We start from the raw sequence: 16,919 nt of genomic DNA, 5'->3' as shown, positions 1-16,919 counted from the left end.
TATAATAACACCCCGTTTGCGTTTCGATCTACTCTACTCTGTTCCCGGCGTTATACGGCCTACTACATGTGAGAGGCCGTATAACGCCGGGAACACACAGACCTGTACGCAAGGCTAGGACTGTGGTTGCTATGTCATAATCTGTTCACACGAGAAATTACGTCTCCATACAGATTTTACGTAAAAGCATTTCGATAAACTTCGAGGCACGATCTGCTTGTGATATTATACCATTTCTCGCCATGACAGTGGTGGCAATCCAAGCGCCACATCAGACAGGGCATATTAAATGATGAATGGGCTACATAGAAAGTTATATTTTCTTCTAATGATTTTGCTAAAAACGAAATAAACGTTGGAAGCGATTTCCTGGCGTAGCTTCATCTTTCTTTTCACGTTCTGTTGGCGGGATTCAAAATGTCGACGACGCTGTTGGCGATCCATTGCAAACGAAAAAGCCAAACTGAAAAGTAACGCGTCAGCGCGTACCGGACCAATGCACATCGTAGTGGGCGCCCCGTCCCTCAGAGTCCAGTTTTTAACTCTCTGCGGGACGTTCCCTCAGAGTCCCATATTTTACACAGTGCGGGACGTCCCTCAGAGTGCCATAAATTACAGTTTGCGTGTCCCGCACTTTGTCCCCTCACTCCTCTGTTTTTGATACCTTGAAATACCTGTGTCATCAGAGCACTGGATACAGACCTGTACATCGATCAGCCCCTGTCACACCAATGGAACCTCTTTCCAACACAGACCTGTACCCCAGGGTTTAATCAGGGTCTGTACAGGGCCCTGACACAGCAGCAGTCCATTTTACTGTATAGATATTTAACTTTCCCAAATTTTTTTTTTTATGGGGGGGGGGGGGGGGTCACTCAAAATTTCTGTAGCAGAGAGGGGGTTACTCAAACACGTCATGGTTGGCAGGGGGGTTACTCAAAATTTTGGAGTTTCTAATGAAATTCCTCCGACCCCACCCAGGCAGTAAATAATGATGGCTCCCTAAATTTAAGCAAAAGCTATGAGACCCTCCCTTCTTGGTGGGAGATTGGCACGTGTTATTTACGTTGTAAAGAGCAATTAACATAGTAGCGCTTATTTAGCATATCATGTGCACTGAATCAAAGTCTTTGACTGGCTCATATAAAAGGTCAAATGACATAATTCATTTACATGTCATCCTACAATCAGTCGGTTGCAAGAGATCACTCGGTACATTTTACCACATTTGTGATTTTACAAATATCGGCTAATGTTTTGACATCAGCAAATTGCAGGATGAGACCTTCGCTGGTTTCATATTTCATGGGAGAAATTCTGTTTATATGTGAAACTGTTTTTACAAGAGTCTGCAAGAAATCTGCTCCATTGCCAGTGTTTGTTCATGCAGGAATATTTCATTTGCTTTTGCAATATATGTGACAAGGATGTTGTTGCCAAAATCCTGGCCAAGCAAGATATTGAGCGGCCTAAATACTAACAGTCTTGGCCACGGGTGCTTGCATCGTTGTTTAGATCGTCGATCGAAGGCCCGGGATCATACTCCTACTAAAATATCGAGGTTAATTCACACTTTGATCACGGGCCTTCTATTGACTATCCAAGCAACGCAGCAAGGATGCGTGGTCTTGGCTAGCAACTCCGGTACTTCCCAGCATTCACTGCCACTATTGTAGCAAGTGAAGACTTATATCCACTGAGAAACTTTGCAAATAATCAAAAGATCTCCTTCTTGCACACAACATAACACATTGCGCAGTAAAGAGCCGGCTATTTTGAATATATAATGAGTGATAATAGACACACCCACTTTTTGTCCTCAGTCCGAAGACTGAGTTAATGGCCTGTAAGATTGCACTTAATACATACAGGGGTACGACTTGATTTACATTAAAGTTCAGATATAATAAGGAAACAAGCATTTAATTTCCATGTAGCAATAACTATGACATTTTGTCCAATTGTTTTCCAGTGTTTCATCAAATCTGATGACTGAAAGACGAATTGACTCACTGGATGAAGAAGATGCAATCATGCTTTCTATATTGTACACTTTCTATTACCTTTCAAAGGTATATAATATGGTAAGTCCAGTCCAGCTAATAGATTAGTTTTCTTTAAACACTCTGAGTGCCAAATTTTTACAGATTTTCCAAAATATTTTGATAAAAATTGAAGCCAATAAAAACTTATGGCCATCTGGTCCAAAATGAAGAAAAGAAATTATAGAAAAATTCATAAAAATTGGAAGACTGCGTGAGGCACAAAAAATTTGATGGGAAAAGTTACAGCACTCAAAGGGTTCGATATTGCCAGTATCAATCTGCAGAAATACGTGTCAGAATGTGTTAAATTTAGATCTTTTCCATGCTATGGAAGTTGTTTTCAAGCATGAATGGTCTATTCATGCCATGCCTTATGATTTCACAGGACATTCATGTTAAACAGATGCATGTCAGAATATGAACTGCCTGGCTGCAGTTGTAACTTTACCTTTCCATTGTCATGGTAACCAGTAAAGCTTCTGCAGCTTTGTATAGAGCAAAGGAATCTTCCCTGGAAACCCTTTCCGTTACAGATTTTCCGATGTCTTTCCTCAGGTCTTCAAGAGTTTCTGGGATTCCTGACCCTATGGAAACTTCTTTCCAGACTGGAGTGGTACAACTCACAATGCATGGAATTAGCTGGAAATATGTAGGTTTTCTTGGTAGTGATGTCACTTGAATTGGAAACAGAACTGTTGATCCCCGAGTACTTCGATGACGAAACAATGCGATGTGAAATTCTTCAATTTGACTTCTGGATTCCACATAATGAGGTGACACCAAACAAACAACTTTGGTGGCAGATTCTAAGATACCAAGTTGTGTGTGGTCTGAAGACACCGTGTCATTGATCACTAATGATGGTACAAACTGTTTCAATATTGCAACCATTAATTTGGCATATTTTCTATCTTCTTCAGCAAAACTAAAGGCAATATCACAACTTAACTGATCACCACTTCCCATCTTCTCAGCATCTCTTCCTTTTCTGAACTTTGTCGTTGTTTCTCTAAGTTTAGTTTGCCTGATTTTACCATACTTCTCTGTAAATATATGCTGCTGGTATTCATCAACCAAGGCTCTGATATCTATGAGATTACCATCCTAAAGTAGAGAGAGAAACAAAATGGAATCAATGATGACTGATGTTGTACACCAAATTGGTTGTTATTGAAATTGTATATATATATATATATATATATATATATATATATATATATATATATATATATATATATATATATATATATATATATATATATATATATATATATATATATATATATATATATATATATATATATAGTGTTTAACAATGTTGTTTGAGAGTTGCTAATCTTATAACTATATCTGAGTTTATAGGGTAGGATAATTTGGATTATCTGTATGCAATATATTATCCAACTACCCTCTAGAAACTGACATTTATACCTCTCATCATCTACATATAGTATATTACACCATATAAGTAGTTTTATAGCCAATGGTATTGTCAATCAAATGACATGACAAGGATTGATCGGGAGAAAGTCTTCAAGTAGGAATTTATACAGAATCCATGTTGTGGAGTCCAGACAAGTGCTTCCAAATGCTGTGGTGATTTTAACAAACTTAATGAACACATATTCTCTGAAAGGCTGCAAATTGATTTTCAAATGTGTAAGACCAATGGTGTCAGAGGAAGAAATGTTTTGAGCAAAAATCATAAATGACTGAACAAATTTGCATATGCTAATTTTATGATCATTTTAGAACCGAATGAGCTCATTCCATGGAACTTGCATACCACATTTGATTGTTATTTTACAAACAGCATTAGACAAGATTTCTAAAGACAAGCGACCTAGCGGCCGACATAGCTCCGCTGTGTTTATGTAGAGAATAACTATTTTTGACACATGTTGATGAAGAAGGTGGAAATCTTTGATAGCTCAATGCAGAGGCCAGAAAAAAGTGGCTAAAATAGCTGCAAAAATACACAATAGAACATTTCATTGTAATTTGAATATATCACATTGGATCATCCCCAAGAACATGTCAACCAAAGCTATCTGATGAGTAGTTTTTGGAGAATAAAATTTTCTGACCAAAAATGGCAACAATTGCCCCAGAAAATAAAATTTGCAGATTTCATCATAATTTCAAAAGATCAAATTTAGTTCATCTATAGAAACCTGTATACCAAATTTGAAAGCTGTTGAACAGTACTTTTGAGAAACACATTTTTTAACCAAAAATGGAAAAAATCGCCCCAAAAATTCAAAATTGCAGATTTAATCATAATTTCAATAAATATCATTTAGTTTATCTATAAAAACCTGTACACCAAATCTTAAAGCTATCAGATGAGTAGTTTTGGAAATACACATTTTTTGACCAAAATAGGCAAAAATTGCTCAAAAGATACAAAATTACAGATTTCATCAGAAATTCAATACATAATACTTAGCTCATCTGTAGAAACCTGCATACCAAATTTCAAAGCTATTGGACCAGTACTTTTTGAGAAAAACATTTTTTGACCAAAAATGGCCCCAAAATTACAAAATTGCAGATTTCATTATAATTTCAATAAATATCATTAAGGTGATCTGTAGGAACCTGTATACCAAATTGCAAAGCTATCAGATGAGTAGTTTTGAAATACACATTTTTGACCAAAAGTGGCAAAAATTGCCCCAAAAATACAAAATTGCAGATTCATCATAATTTCAATAAATATCATTTAGTTCATCTGTAGGAACCTGTATACCAAGTTTCAAAGCTATCAGATGAGTACTTTTGGAAATACACATTTTTTGACCAAAAATGGCAAAAATTGCCCCAAAAATACAAAATTACAGATTTCATCAGAAATTTAATATATATTACTTAGTTTATCTATAGAAACCTGTATGCCAAATTTCAAAACTATCAGACCAGTACTTTTTGAGAAATACATTTTTTGACCAAAAATCACAAAAATTGCCTTAAAAATGCAAATTTGCATATTTCTGCACAATTTGAATAAATCTGAAATAGATCATCCCTAGGGACATATGTACCAAATATCAAAGCTATCTGACCGGTAGTTTTGAAGGAGAAGATTTTTAAAGGTTTTTTTACCAAAAATGAAAAAAATTGCCTTAAAAATACAAATATGCAATTTCACCACAATTTAAACAAATCTGTCTGAAGTCACCCTAAGTAAACTGCATATCAAATTTCAAAGCAATCAGACAAGCGGTTTCAGAGAAGAAGATTTTTTTACCAAAAACACCAAAAAATGCCCCAAAAATACAAATATGCAAATTTCACTACGATTTGAACAAACTTAAGTGAGGTCACCCCAAGTGAGCTGCATATAAAATTTCAAAGCAATTGGACTTGCGGTTTCAGAGGAGAAGGCAATTATTGACGGACGACGACGGACGACGACGATGACGGACGACGACGGAAAATCAACCTATTTGATAAGCTCCGCGTCGCTGACAGCGGAGCTAAAAAGTGAGTACCGGTATAATGGGAAAAAATACAAATATTTGAATACATAAATTTATGCTACTTTTGATAATACTCAATAGAGGTATCATTAAGAAGCTACATATGAAATTTGACAGCTTGATGTCAGACCAACTGTACCGTAGAAAATGATGTTTGACCAAAAATGATGCATCAACCAAAAACTTTGCAATAATTGTGAATTCCCTCACACCATATGTACAAATCAAAGTTTGGTCATTCCAAGTGACTTGTGCATCAAATAGTGAGCAGTAGAACAGGAGTTGCACATTTGAAGGAGGATGAAAGATGTCACACAACAGAACATGGAGACCACAGTCAATCAACCTGTGTCCATGTCTCTGACAACACAGCTAATACACAATTACAGTCATGAACTATGAAATTTCAGAGCAAAAATGTTTTAGTTGACATTGATAACCACTGACTGGATCACTGGCGTGAATAAATAAATAAATAATATTTGATTTTTTTATTTTTATCTCCAACAACATTTCCTAATACTTGCAGAATTGAAAACAATTCAAACCTGAAAACAAAAGACATATTCCACACAATGAATCAAAAGTTGCAATATCCATAACATAAATGATATCCAGAGAATATATCAACATTTACAATTCACCTTTGGTTTTTGTAGACTTGATAAACTGATATCATTGGCATTATCTAACATTTTGACGATTTGATGACAAAATGGCTGAATGTCCCCTTGTTGTCTTGCTGTTCTGCAATCAGCCATGGCTAGCTTGGTAAATTCCAATGGTGGAGAGATTACATCTTCAAGACAGACAGGAATGAGTTGAAGATCATGTTCCTATAAAAGGCAACAATAATAGACCGGAAAACATGTCAGTATTGACTTGCGTTAGAAATCACTTAACAAACTTAAAGACAGGCTATCATATCTCTCGTGAAGAAAGCCTTCTTTTACAAGAATGGTAGTTGTAGGTATGAATACATTGCCATTAAGCGCAACTTGGGCTATTTTACCAACAACAGCGATGCCAAACTCAATACAGTGATGTTGAGGTGATTCAAGTGCTAAATTTCCTAATTGACAACATATTTATCAAGTTTGCTGGCATGACATTCAGGCAAACCATAGGCATTGCAATGGGCACAAACTGCGCCCCACTTCTTGTAGACTTATTTTCAGTGTATTCGTATAAAGCAGAGTTCATACAATCACTTCAGAAATCTGTAAAAGGATTGCCAAGCAATTTCACAAAACCCACAGATATATTGATGATCTCATCAGTTTAAACAATCCTGGTATATCCAATTATCTACACCACATCCACCCAGATGATTTAGAAATAAAAGAAACCACTGAAAGTGTGGACTCGGCTTCATACCTAGACGTATTGTTTGAAATTAGACAAAATACACTAAGCTGTATGACAAAAGAGACAATTTCAATTTTGAAATCATAAACTTTCCCTTTTTGTCGAGCAATATACCATCATCTCCAGCTTATGGTGTGTATATTTCACAACTCCTTAGATACAGTAGAGCATGCAATTCATATGAAGACTTTCGAGTTAGACACAGCCTATTAGCTCAAAAGTTAGTGAGGCAAGGATTCTCAGAAAGTAGATTAGTGAAATCATTTAAGAAGTTTTACGGTAGATACGGAGATGTTGTATCAAAATATGACCTGTCTGTTTCTCGAATGATGAGTGACAGCATACCAAATTTTGACTCACAAAAGTAATTTGGTGAATTCACCAAATAACAATAGATTTGTCACTTTGGGTCAATCTTGACGGGTGCGGCTAGCTGGCAGGGTACGCTTACCCATTCCGGACACCTGGTACCACCACTATTTCGTGGTTCAAGATGACCCCATTGCCTTTGTCATTTTCTATATGTTCCTTGGACCTGGTAAATTTCATAGTTACCTTGAATGATAATGATTATTGGACCTGATTTGATGTCTATTACATTATATTATTATACATAGTAAGACTTAATTCATCCAAAACCTTAAGATAATGATAATGGTAACTGCATTGACTATTTCATGCTAATATATTTGCAAGCTTAGATTTAAATATGTCAAGTGGTTCAGATAATATCACAGAGGGTAAGAAGGAAGATTAGATTCCAGTCCTTGATAGTACTGGTGGAGGGGGAGGAGTCTGGAGGAAGATTATTCCATTCCCTGATAATACTGGTACATGGGGAAAACTTTATTAGGAGGAAGATTATTCCAGTTCCTGATAATACCAGTACATGGGGAAAACGTTATTAAGAGGAAGATTATTCCATTCCCTGATAATATCGGTACATGGGGAAAACTTTATTAGGAGGAAGATTATTCCAGTCCCTGATAATACCGGTACATGGGGAAAACGTTATTAAGAGGAAGATTATTCCAGTTCCTGATAATACCAGTACATTGGGAAAACGTTATTAAGAGGAAGATTTTTCCATTCCCTGATAATATCGGTACATGGGGAAAACGTTATTAAGAGGAAGATTATTCCCTTCCCTGATAATACGGTACATGGGGAAAACGTTATTAAGAGGAAGATTATTCCAGTTCCTGATAATACTGGGTACATGGGGAAAACGTTATTAAGAGGAAGATTATTCCAGTCCTTGATTGAACATATGGGGAAAATATCAGGATTATTCCAGTCCTTGGTAGAACATGAGGGAAAATATTGGAGGATTATTCCAGCCCTTGAAAGTACTGGGAAAAGGTCATCAGGTGGAAATTTATTTCAGTCCTTAGAGCAAAAAGATTATTGCAGTGCCTGATACTATATGGGGAGATGCGTCACGAAGAAGATTATTCTAGTCCTTGATAGTACAGAGGAAAAGCTCTTGGTAGAATATGATATCATGTCATTCTTTGGTGTTGTTCAAGGAATGAACAATTTAAGTTGTGTTAAATATCACTGACATTTCAACCAGAACATTTTCAGCAAGTGACTTTGTGGCGGATTTAGCTGTGCTGTGATATTAAAGATAATTTAGATAATAGGTGTGTCCAGGTTTAATTTGTAAATTGAGGGAATACATGGGACATATTTGAATATATTTAAGCAATAAAGCACACCAGCGATGGTATACCATGAGATTTTGACCAGTTCACGACATATATGCTGGAGTGATAGCGTATGCCAGCCATGGTATATCGCCAATATACCATGGTTCTTTTCGCGTCTCGACCAATCAGAAGGCTGTATTTGCACCATCAATAAACTAGTATATATGATACAATTATCAATATGTTCTTCATTGTAAACTTGGTCAGAATATTTTAGAGTCTGTAAATGAAGAAAGACTTCTGGGAATAGTGGTAGATCAACACTTGAACTGGAAGTCAAATACTGATTCAATTTATAAAAAGGTCAATTCACGTATAGCTCTACTTAGAGTATAATACGATATTTACCATTAAGTACTAGACGAACATATTATAATGCATATATACTTCCCCATTTGGACTATTGTTGTAGTGCATGGGGAACTAGTGCAAATATAAACAAGTTATTCAAATTACAGAAACGCGCTGTGCGTGTTATGATGGGCACTAAGTATAATTATCCGACCAATGGACTTTTTAGATCATTACATATTATGCCTTTACCTGATAGAATTTTATACAAAAATATGTTTAGTTTTTAAATCCTTGAAAGGTATAGCCCCATTGTATATGACGGAAATGTTCCAATATGTCAGTCAGTGTCATAGCCGTGTGACCAGAGCTAGCTCCCAAAATAAGCTTGATATCCCTAGAGCCAAATTGAATGTTTTAAAAAACACATGGTCAGTACAGGGAGCTATGGAATGGAATAAGTTGAAAACAGAAGTCAAATCTTCTGAGACACTTGTCTCTTTTAAAAGCAATTATTTAAAACAATATTGGGCAGAATTTTAATTTTTCTTGCTTTTCCTGTTAAATGTGGCAGTTGTTATATGTGGTTATTTGTATTTTCACTCTTGAAAATTGTTTTTGTGGTTTTGTATATATTTGTTGTAATGTCGAGGGCCCTGGGGGAGATAAACTCTCTCTAGAGTTTACCAGGCTACCCTAATTAAATAAAGCCAAATATAAAATAAATAAATAAAATACGTGAGCTTCTTTTTTTGATGGGATAGAGTCCAACTGGTGTGCATAATTTGCATACATCACCAGCTGCGAATGCTGGAGGCGTATACTGCTGGTGGTGCACTTTGTTGGAGTACTAACACTTAAACATAGTCAACTGTCAAGAAAAATGTTTTTTCTTGCCAATAACTGGCAAAAATTACCCAAAATATAGCGATTGAAGTTTTATCATCATTTCAACAAATCTGCATGTGAGTCAAGTCACCCCTAGACCTGCATACAAAAGGGAATTCTAAGAAAATCTTTTGATCAAGATTGAAAGCTTAGACCTAGATACAAAACTCACACTCACCTTATCTAAGTGTTTGGCCAATGCCAAGTTGTACTCTTCCTGACAAACTTGTGATTGTAGATAATCTTTTGATACACATGCTATCATACATCGGCTACCATCAATAGATTGGTACAGTGTTTCTTGCCAGGCTGTACCTGCATATAAAATGATTTCATGACAAGAATAAAAAAAATGTTATTGGCACTGGGCTCCCATTTTAATCATAATTAATTGTTGGATCCTTTAAAGACAGCGCCTCTATTTATAATCACAAAAAACTAAGTGTCATATTTGCAACAGAATCTAGATTACATTAGGAGGTACATCTTGAGGTAAATATTTGAATACCTTTTCTTGGACAAAGTCAAACTACCTGTCATAAAGTTAAACGACTAACATTAATTACTGCAAAGTTCAGTTTTTCTTTTTGTTGGTCATATTTAACGGGTCATCAACAGATTGATATTCTTCTGTTGAGTATTTAAACTGTAAGGCCAAACTTGACATCCAGTAATACAATTTCTCGTTTCGAGAAAATTAAGTATCTCCAAAATTATAATAAAAACTTCACCTATTGCAATTGTCCAGAATTTCAAATATTAATGACATACACACCTGTTTTCAACTCTTGAGTATCAAAGAATATTCTGAGATCAGCTCTGATGGACTGCAAGGTGTTGAGAAACAATGCAGCGAGACTGGAATTCTTGTGAGAATAGGATATAAACACATCATATTTACATTGTGAGTGCTGTGATATGAGAGTCCTCTGATTGGACGATGTTGATGATAGTGATGTTGAAAGACTGTCAATCAAATGTTGACAACCAGCTTCTATCTTTTCAACAGCATGAGGTCTGCAAAATGATGAGATATTTACTGTTATTCCAAACACATTATACAATATCATAATTTTACATGATTGCCAACATAATTCTTACTATCCCTGAAAGCTCTGATTCTGTAATGAACAATAAATTGGGTGAATATGATGAACAATTTGTCTATTTCAATTTTCTATTACTGTGCTGCACTGAATGATGACATCAGAGCAAGTTACTTGAAGTTAGCTATTCTCAGGAGGCAAGAAATGCTTGCATTACAAAGAATAAAAAGTAATTTTGTAATTATTGAAAAAATAGGAAAATAGAAAGACAGACAAAATAAAGTGCATATTTTCTCAGAAAGTAAAAAAAGACTTGAAACTATTCTCTTGATCTAATTCTAGACTTTGATTATCAAACTCTCTCAAATCACCATGTTATGACACACTGTCAAGTTATCTAACATATTTTCAGTACAAATTGTAAATGACACAAATAAATTCTGCAAAGAGATCAAATTATTTTCTCATGAAGAAAAGAAAAATTCAATAAAATTTATGATTTAAATGTATATTCTGATGCAAATTGGGAAACTATGATACAATCATGTATCTTACTGACCTGCAGTCTACATACTGTACAAGGCCCATGTACGTTGGCATTACTGTTATGTTTTCAATGTAGAATGGCGCTAACATGTCTCGTTTGGTTTTCCTGTTGCAACACAATGCTATGTTGTATTGTTCCATGCAACGACTTGAAGCCAGATATGCAGGGCTTAAGACTGTGTCAAACAGAAACCAACTTTACATTTAAGTAATCAATGCAATCTGAAATACGTATTTAACCAATGAAAGTATAATCTTTCAACTGGTAAATTCATTTTATTTATCAAGGGATAATTTTACTTGCTCACTGATATTTGTGGTGAAAAACATTATTCATTGTATAAAGCATAACTGGTTTAGATAGAAATATACCATGGAATCGCACTGTATTAGTGTGGAGTGGAGCTGTACACCTTAAATATTGCAGGCATTGTCTGCATGACTATGTGATCCCACAATAGGACTGCGACCTTGAACTTGCATAGAGCAAGATTGGATATTTCAATTCAATGTGCTGTTACTGTTAATAATAATATCATTTTCCATGGGCATAATGGTATATTGTCAATGATTTTTGTGACACTCTTGTTTGATTACTTTATCACATCATAGAGGTGATGTGTTGATACTGCAAGGCTTCATAATGTTGCATTGTATTGAGACAAAGACTCAGAACTTCATCCCTGGGTACATTGAGCAAATATCACACAAACTGCTTTGAAAGATGTTGTATTTTCCAATCCAATACAAATATAGAAGCTTATTTATTTATTTATTTATTTTAAATCTTTATTTATGTTTATGCTATTGCTTACAGCACAGATTATTGAATGTTAAATGGAGGACTGATTATGAGTGTTCTGGTGCTATGCTATTTCATGCATGGAGCAAGTACATGACTCTAGTCTGTGCTATTTCATGCATGGAGCAAGTACATGACTTTAGTCTATGCTATTTCATGCATGGAGCAAGTACATGACTCTAGTCTATGGTGTGGTGAAGGTTTTCATAGCATCTGTAGAGTACAAATAATAAACATTTAACAAACTGTGCTCACATGCAGTATTTTTACTAATGTAACAGTTAATAGTTAAAGGATTGGACAGGTTCAGCAAAGATACTGATGTTCATTAATCTGAAAGTTGCTATGCTCACACATCTTCAGAATACTGATGTTATAGTGACATTTCAAGTTTAATGTTTACAATACTACACACTTTCAGTACATCAAAACCCTATCCTAATTAATTAAAGGAGTGGATAGTACGCAAATCCTCTGTATACCTAACTGGGGAGGTTACAAAGCGATTTCTCCATAGTTTAACATCCAAGGAGTAACCAGGTTTTAAAATTGAGTGTTTACTGTCAGACAGATATTCAGCACCCTGCAGACCCAGTTAACAAGAGGGATATGTAACATGTGTGTGACTGACTGTAATAGTGGAAGTGAAGCAGAATTATGAAAGTGTGACAGCACTGGTACGCCTAAGCACAAGTCGAAAAGTTCTCATATGCTTGGAAAAGTCGAAAAGTTCTCACATGCTTGGAATCATAAAATTATCAAAATCTAGTATTTTGTCAACCAACATACAAAACCGTTTTCTAATTTTTATCAGAATCAAATATAATGCACAGTCCTAGACAAGCTGTGATTGAGGTGTAACCATACCTGCTACAACCTTTGCACAGGTGAGCATCACCTGATAGATTGTATCTTGCCACACTTCATCTGCGACCAGTTCTTGCTGTTCAAGGAATATTTTGATATCTTTTTTCATTTTCTGAAGACTTTCTTTAAGTTTCATTGCTGATTCTGAATCCTTTTCACTATAGGATAAGTACACATCATACTGGATGGGCACTTCCTGAAAATCAAGCAATTCAATATCATTGCATTTTATTTAACTCTTCTGTCATTATATTATTTTACAACATATGGATTATAGCTTTCTAAGCACTAAAACTTTGCCATTTTCCACTAGTCAGCAAATTTTCATTCAATTATGTAACAAACTTACATTTACAACTATGTCACTGAGATAATGAACGAACATCAAATAACTATAAATGATCTGTTGCCATGGCATTCAACCAGAGGAAGAGAAGTCAGATTAAAGATAACTTGGGAAGCATTTATTACAGAGCAGTGTATCTCCAAGCTAGCTGCTTCTACAGGAGTCATTATTAGCAGTGACAATTAAGCTAGCTGGGTCTACAGGAGTCATTATTAGCAGTGACAAGCTAGCTGGGTCTATACAGGAGTCATTATTAGCAGTGACAAGCTAGCTGGTTCTACAGGAGTCATTACTAGCAAACAATACTGACTGCTACAAATAGTCATATGTTTCATAAATTGCAAACTACAGTGTATCTTCATTTCTATCACAGCAAACTATGGTAGCAATGTTCATAGCAAGATCTGTACATCATTTTAACTTTGATCTATAATGATGATGTTTAAGGCTATTTACTGTCACTGATGAATTTGGAAAGTTTAATACACTGGTACAAAACAGAAATTGGCTTACATATCTTACTATCATTCCATAAAAATATCTCAGATTGCCATTTCTGCTTTCAGGTGCAATCTGAATAAATTTCAGATTTTATCATGACCATAACACCAACTAGATGATCCCTTAATATTTAACAGATTTTATTTTTTCCTTTATATCATTCTATTCATTTCTTAATGTTTGTAACATTGTGAGTATCAAAATTATTGTAAACTGAAACATTTCCTCTTTTCTGACAGTCAAATACATGGCATACTTGTGTTAATTACAGATCATTTGTTGACAGTATGACAAAGACATAGGGCCAATGTCCCTGAAGCCAACATGGTACAGAGGACGTACATAGCATAATACCAGATATGGTATGGTATGGTATGGTATGGATATTTATTATAGTGACATTTGCACTCGCAGCTCTCCGCTGCAACTGAGACAAAATACAAAATGCAAAACTGTAAAAATACAATACGTGCAACCAGCCCACACGGGCTTACAGGTCACTTCAAAGCAGTAAAGTACAATAAATTAGCACTGGTGATACAAAAGGTTTTCCTAACAGTATAAGCTGCTTCAACAAAACGTGCTAACGGTCTACAACAATTTGTAAATAAGAATTTTAACTTTTCAGGGTCTGATAAGTCACTGAAGTTTGCTAATTTTTCTATAATTTGTCATATAATATTCTACGATGATGGCCATATGCCTTACAGTAAAACAGAAAATGCGTTTCCGTTTCTGGGGTACGCAAATCACAAAATTCACAAATTCTATCTTCTACGTCTAGGTCTTGAAATCTACCCGTTTCAATACGCAAGGGGAGGGTACCTGATCTCAACTGAGCAATGAGAGACCTCTGGCTCCGACATAGATTTACCTTTAGGTACTCTTCAGGGCCATAGGTCTCTTTAAAAGTTACGTACGTACGTAGCTTGGGTTAGCTCTGTACAGAGCTAGCCCATTCCCATTTAGTGTGATTATATAATAGGTCCTTTACCATGGACAGATTACATGATACGACAGAATCAAATATGTCAGCCCTCCCTAATTCATTGAAAACATCATAAACCTCTGAGGACCAGTTATTATTATTAATGTTAAGATCCCAAATGAACACTTTCTTCGTGAGCCTGTTATCAGGCATCACAAGTAACCTGTTCCACATTCTTATCATATTCAACTTCCTTCTCTCCCGTGAAGAGGCCCATCCCGTATCTCCAGTAATGGCGTGAATGGGAGCAAAGCGATTAACTCAAGGTAGAAACGAATCGCTCTACTTTGGACTGAATCGCAGCACCTGAATTTCTTAAAGCCCCATACTCCACTACAATAATCCATAATGGGAACAACTCCTACATTAAATAAATGCGAGTATGTACCAAACCCCATGTCTTTAAGGAGGGAAAATTTAGACATTATGGCACCCAGGGCTCTTCCAGCAGAGTCAGCAAGTGTAGACGCAGTTAAGTCAAAATTCAAGTGCTCATGAAAAATAACCCCAAGGTACTTATATTTATCTGTATATATAAGAACTTTGTTTCCGAGGCAAAATTGAAAAGTACTACGTTGTATATGAGTTGGTCTAAAATGAACGACCTGTGATTTAGAATCATGAGCTACCATACGCCATTTTAAACACCAATTATGAACAACTGACAACATTGATTGTAAATTATCTTCATTTTCGGCTAAAATGACTATATCGTCTGCGTATAGAAGAATAGACACCTTGAAATCATTAATTGGGATCCCTAAACGTAAGTCATTGATACTCACTGCTAAATCATTGATGTATACAGAAAATAACGTAGGTGATAAAACATCACCTTGTTCGTACGCCATTGAGTATTTCAAACCACTCTGTATATTTGACATTGACTCTGCAAAAAGGTGCTCTGTAAATACACTTGATCGCTCTAAACATTTTCCCCACAACCCCGAAATACCTTAATTTAGAGAACAACAACTTATGATTGACGCAATCAAAAGCTTTTTTCAAATCAATAAAGCAAGTATATGTTTGAAGTCCTAAGTTTTTGCGATTGCGAAGAATGGATGACAAGGTAAACACATGATCCTGACAACTTCTGTTTCTGCGAAAACCGTTTTGCTCATCAATATAGATATAGTGAGAGTAGAGGTCCAATGGCAATACAGTGTATTCTTATGGCAGAAGAATTGTTCCACTATGGCTCATACTTACATAGCCCCTGTATACACAGACATTCATTATTGGCCAGCATAGAAAACTGCCATCTATGTCTAAAATTGCAAAAATTGCCCCAAAAATACAAAATTGCAGATTTCATCATTATTTATATGCATAATAAACAAGATAACCCCTACAAACCTGTGTACCAAATATCAAAGCAATCAGATAGCCATTTTTTAGAGACATTTTTTGACCAAAAGTGGCAAAAATTGCCCCAAAAATACAAAATTGCAGATTTCATCATAATTTTGATATATCACGCTTAGGTCTGTAGCAACCTGTATACCAAATATCAAAGCTATCAGACTAGTACTTTTTAGGAACACATTTTTTTACCAAAAGTAACCAAAGTTGACCCAAAAATACAAAATTGTAGATTTCATCATATTTTGAATTTATCACATTTTGATCATCCCTATGAACCTGTATACTAAATATCAAAGCTGTCAGACAAGCGGTTTTGGTGACATAAGTTTTTGACCAAAATGACAAAAACTGTCTTAAAAATACAAATTTGCATATTTCTGCACAATTTCTACAAATCTTAAAAAGGTCATCCCAAGGGACCTTAGCAAATATCAAAATTGTATGACATCCAGTTTTGTAGGAGAAGATTTTTAAAGATGTTTTGACCGAAAATGGCAATACTTGGCTTAAAAATGCAAACTTGCATATTTCATCACAATTTGAACAAATCTAAGTAAGGTTATCCCCAGGGACCTGTTTACCGAATATCGAAGCTGTCTGACCAGTGGTTATGAAGAAGAAGATTTTTTACCAAAAACAGCTTTTTTGGGCTAATTTGCATATTTTCAA

The 16,919-nt window shown here is 35.4% G+C and overlaps 1 protein-coding gene across 3 annotated transcripts in view; it reads right to left on the bottom strand.

Annotated features, from left to right (window-relative positions):
• The window catches only part of LOC139139420 (uncharacterized), a 35,402-nt gene that overhangs the window by 10,726 nt on the left and 7,757 nt on the right, over positions 1 to 16,919 (bottom strand). For all 3 annotated transcript variants that reach the window (XM_070708329.1, XM_070708330.1, XM_070708328.1), the window contains 6 exons: positions 13,048 to 13,243; positions 11,392 to 11,554; positions 10,562 to 10,803; positions 9,965 to 10,101; positions 6,172 to 6,363; positions 2,494 to 3,149 (listed from right to left, as the gene is read on the bottom strand). In XM_070708329.1, coding sequence (XP_070564430.1) covers positions 2,494 to 3,149; positions 6,172 to 6,363; positions 9,965 to 10,101; positions 10,562 to 10,803; positions 11,392 to 11,554; positions 13,048 to 13,243 — 1,586 coding nt within the window. The remainder of the gene's footprint in view (positions 1 to 2,493; positions 3,150 to 6,171; positions 6,364 to 9,964; positions 10,102 to 10,561; positions 10,804 to 11,391; positions 11,555 to 13,047; positions 13,244 to 16,919) is intronic.

This window comes from Ptychodera flava, chromosome 8 (assembly GCF_041260155.1).
Source record: "Ptychodera flava strain L36383 chromosome 8, AS_Pfla_20210202, whole genome shotgun sequence".
Lineage (NCBI taxonomy): Eukaryota > Metazoa > Hemichordata > Enteropneusta > Ptychoderidae > Ptychodera > Ptychodera flava.
The sequence above is the reverse complement of the archived record's forward strand: the minus strand, read 5'-3'. Positions and strand labels throughout refer to the sequence as shown.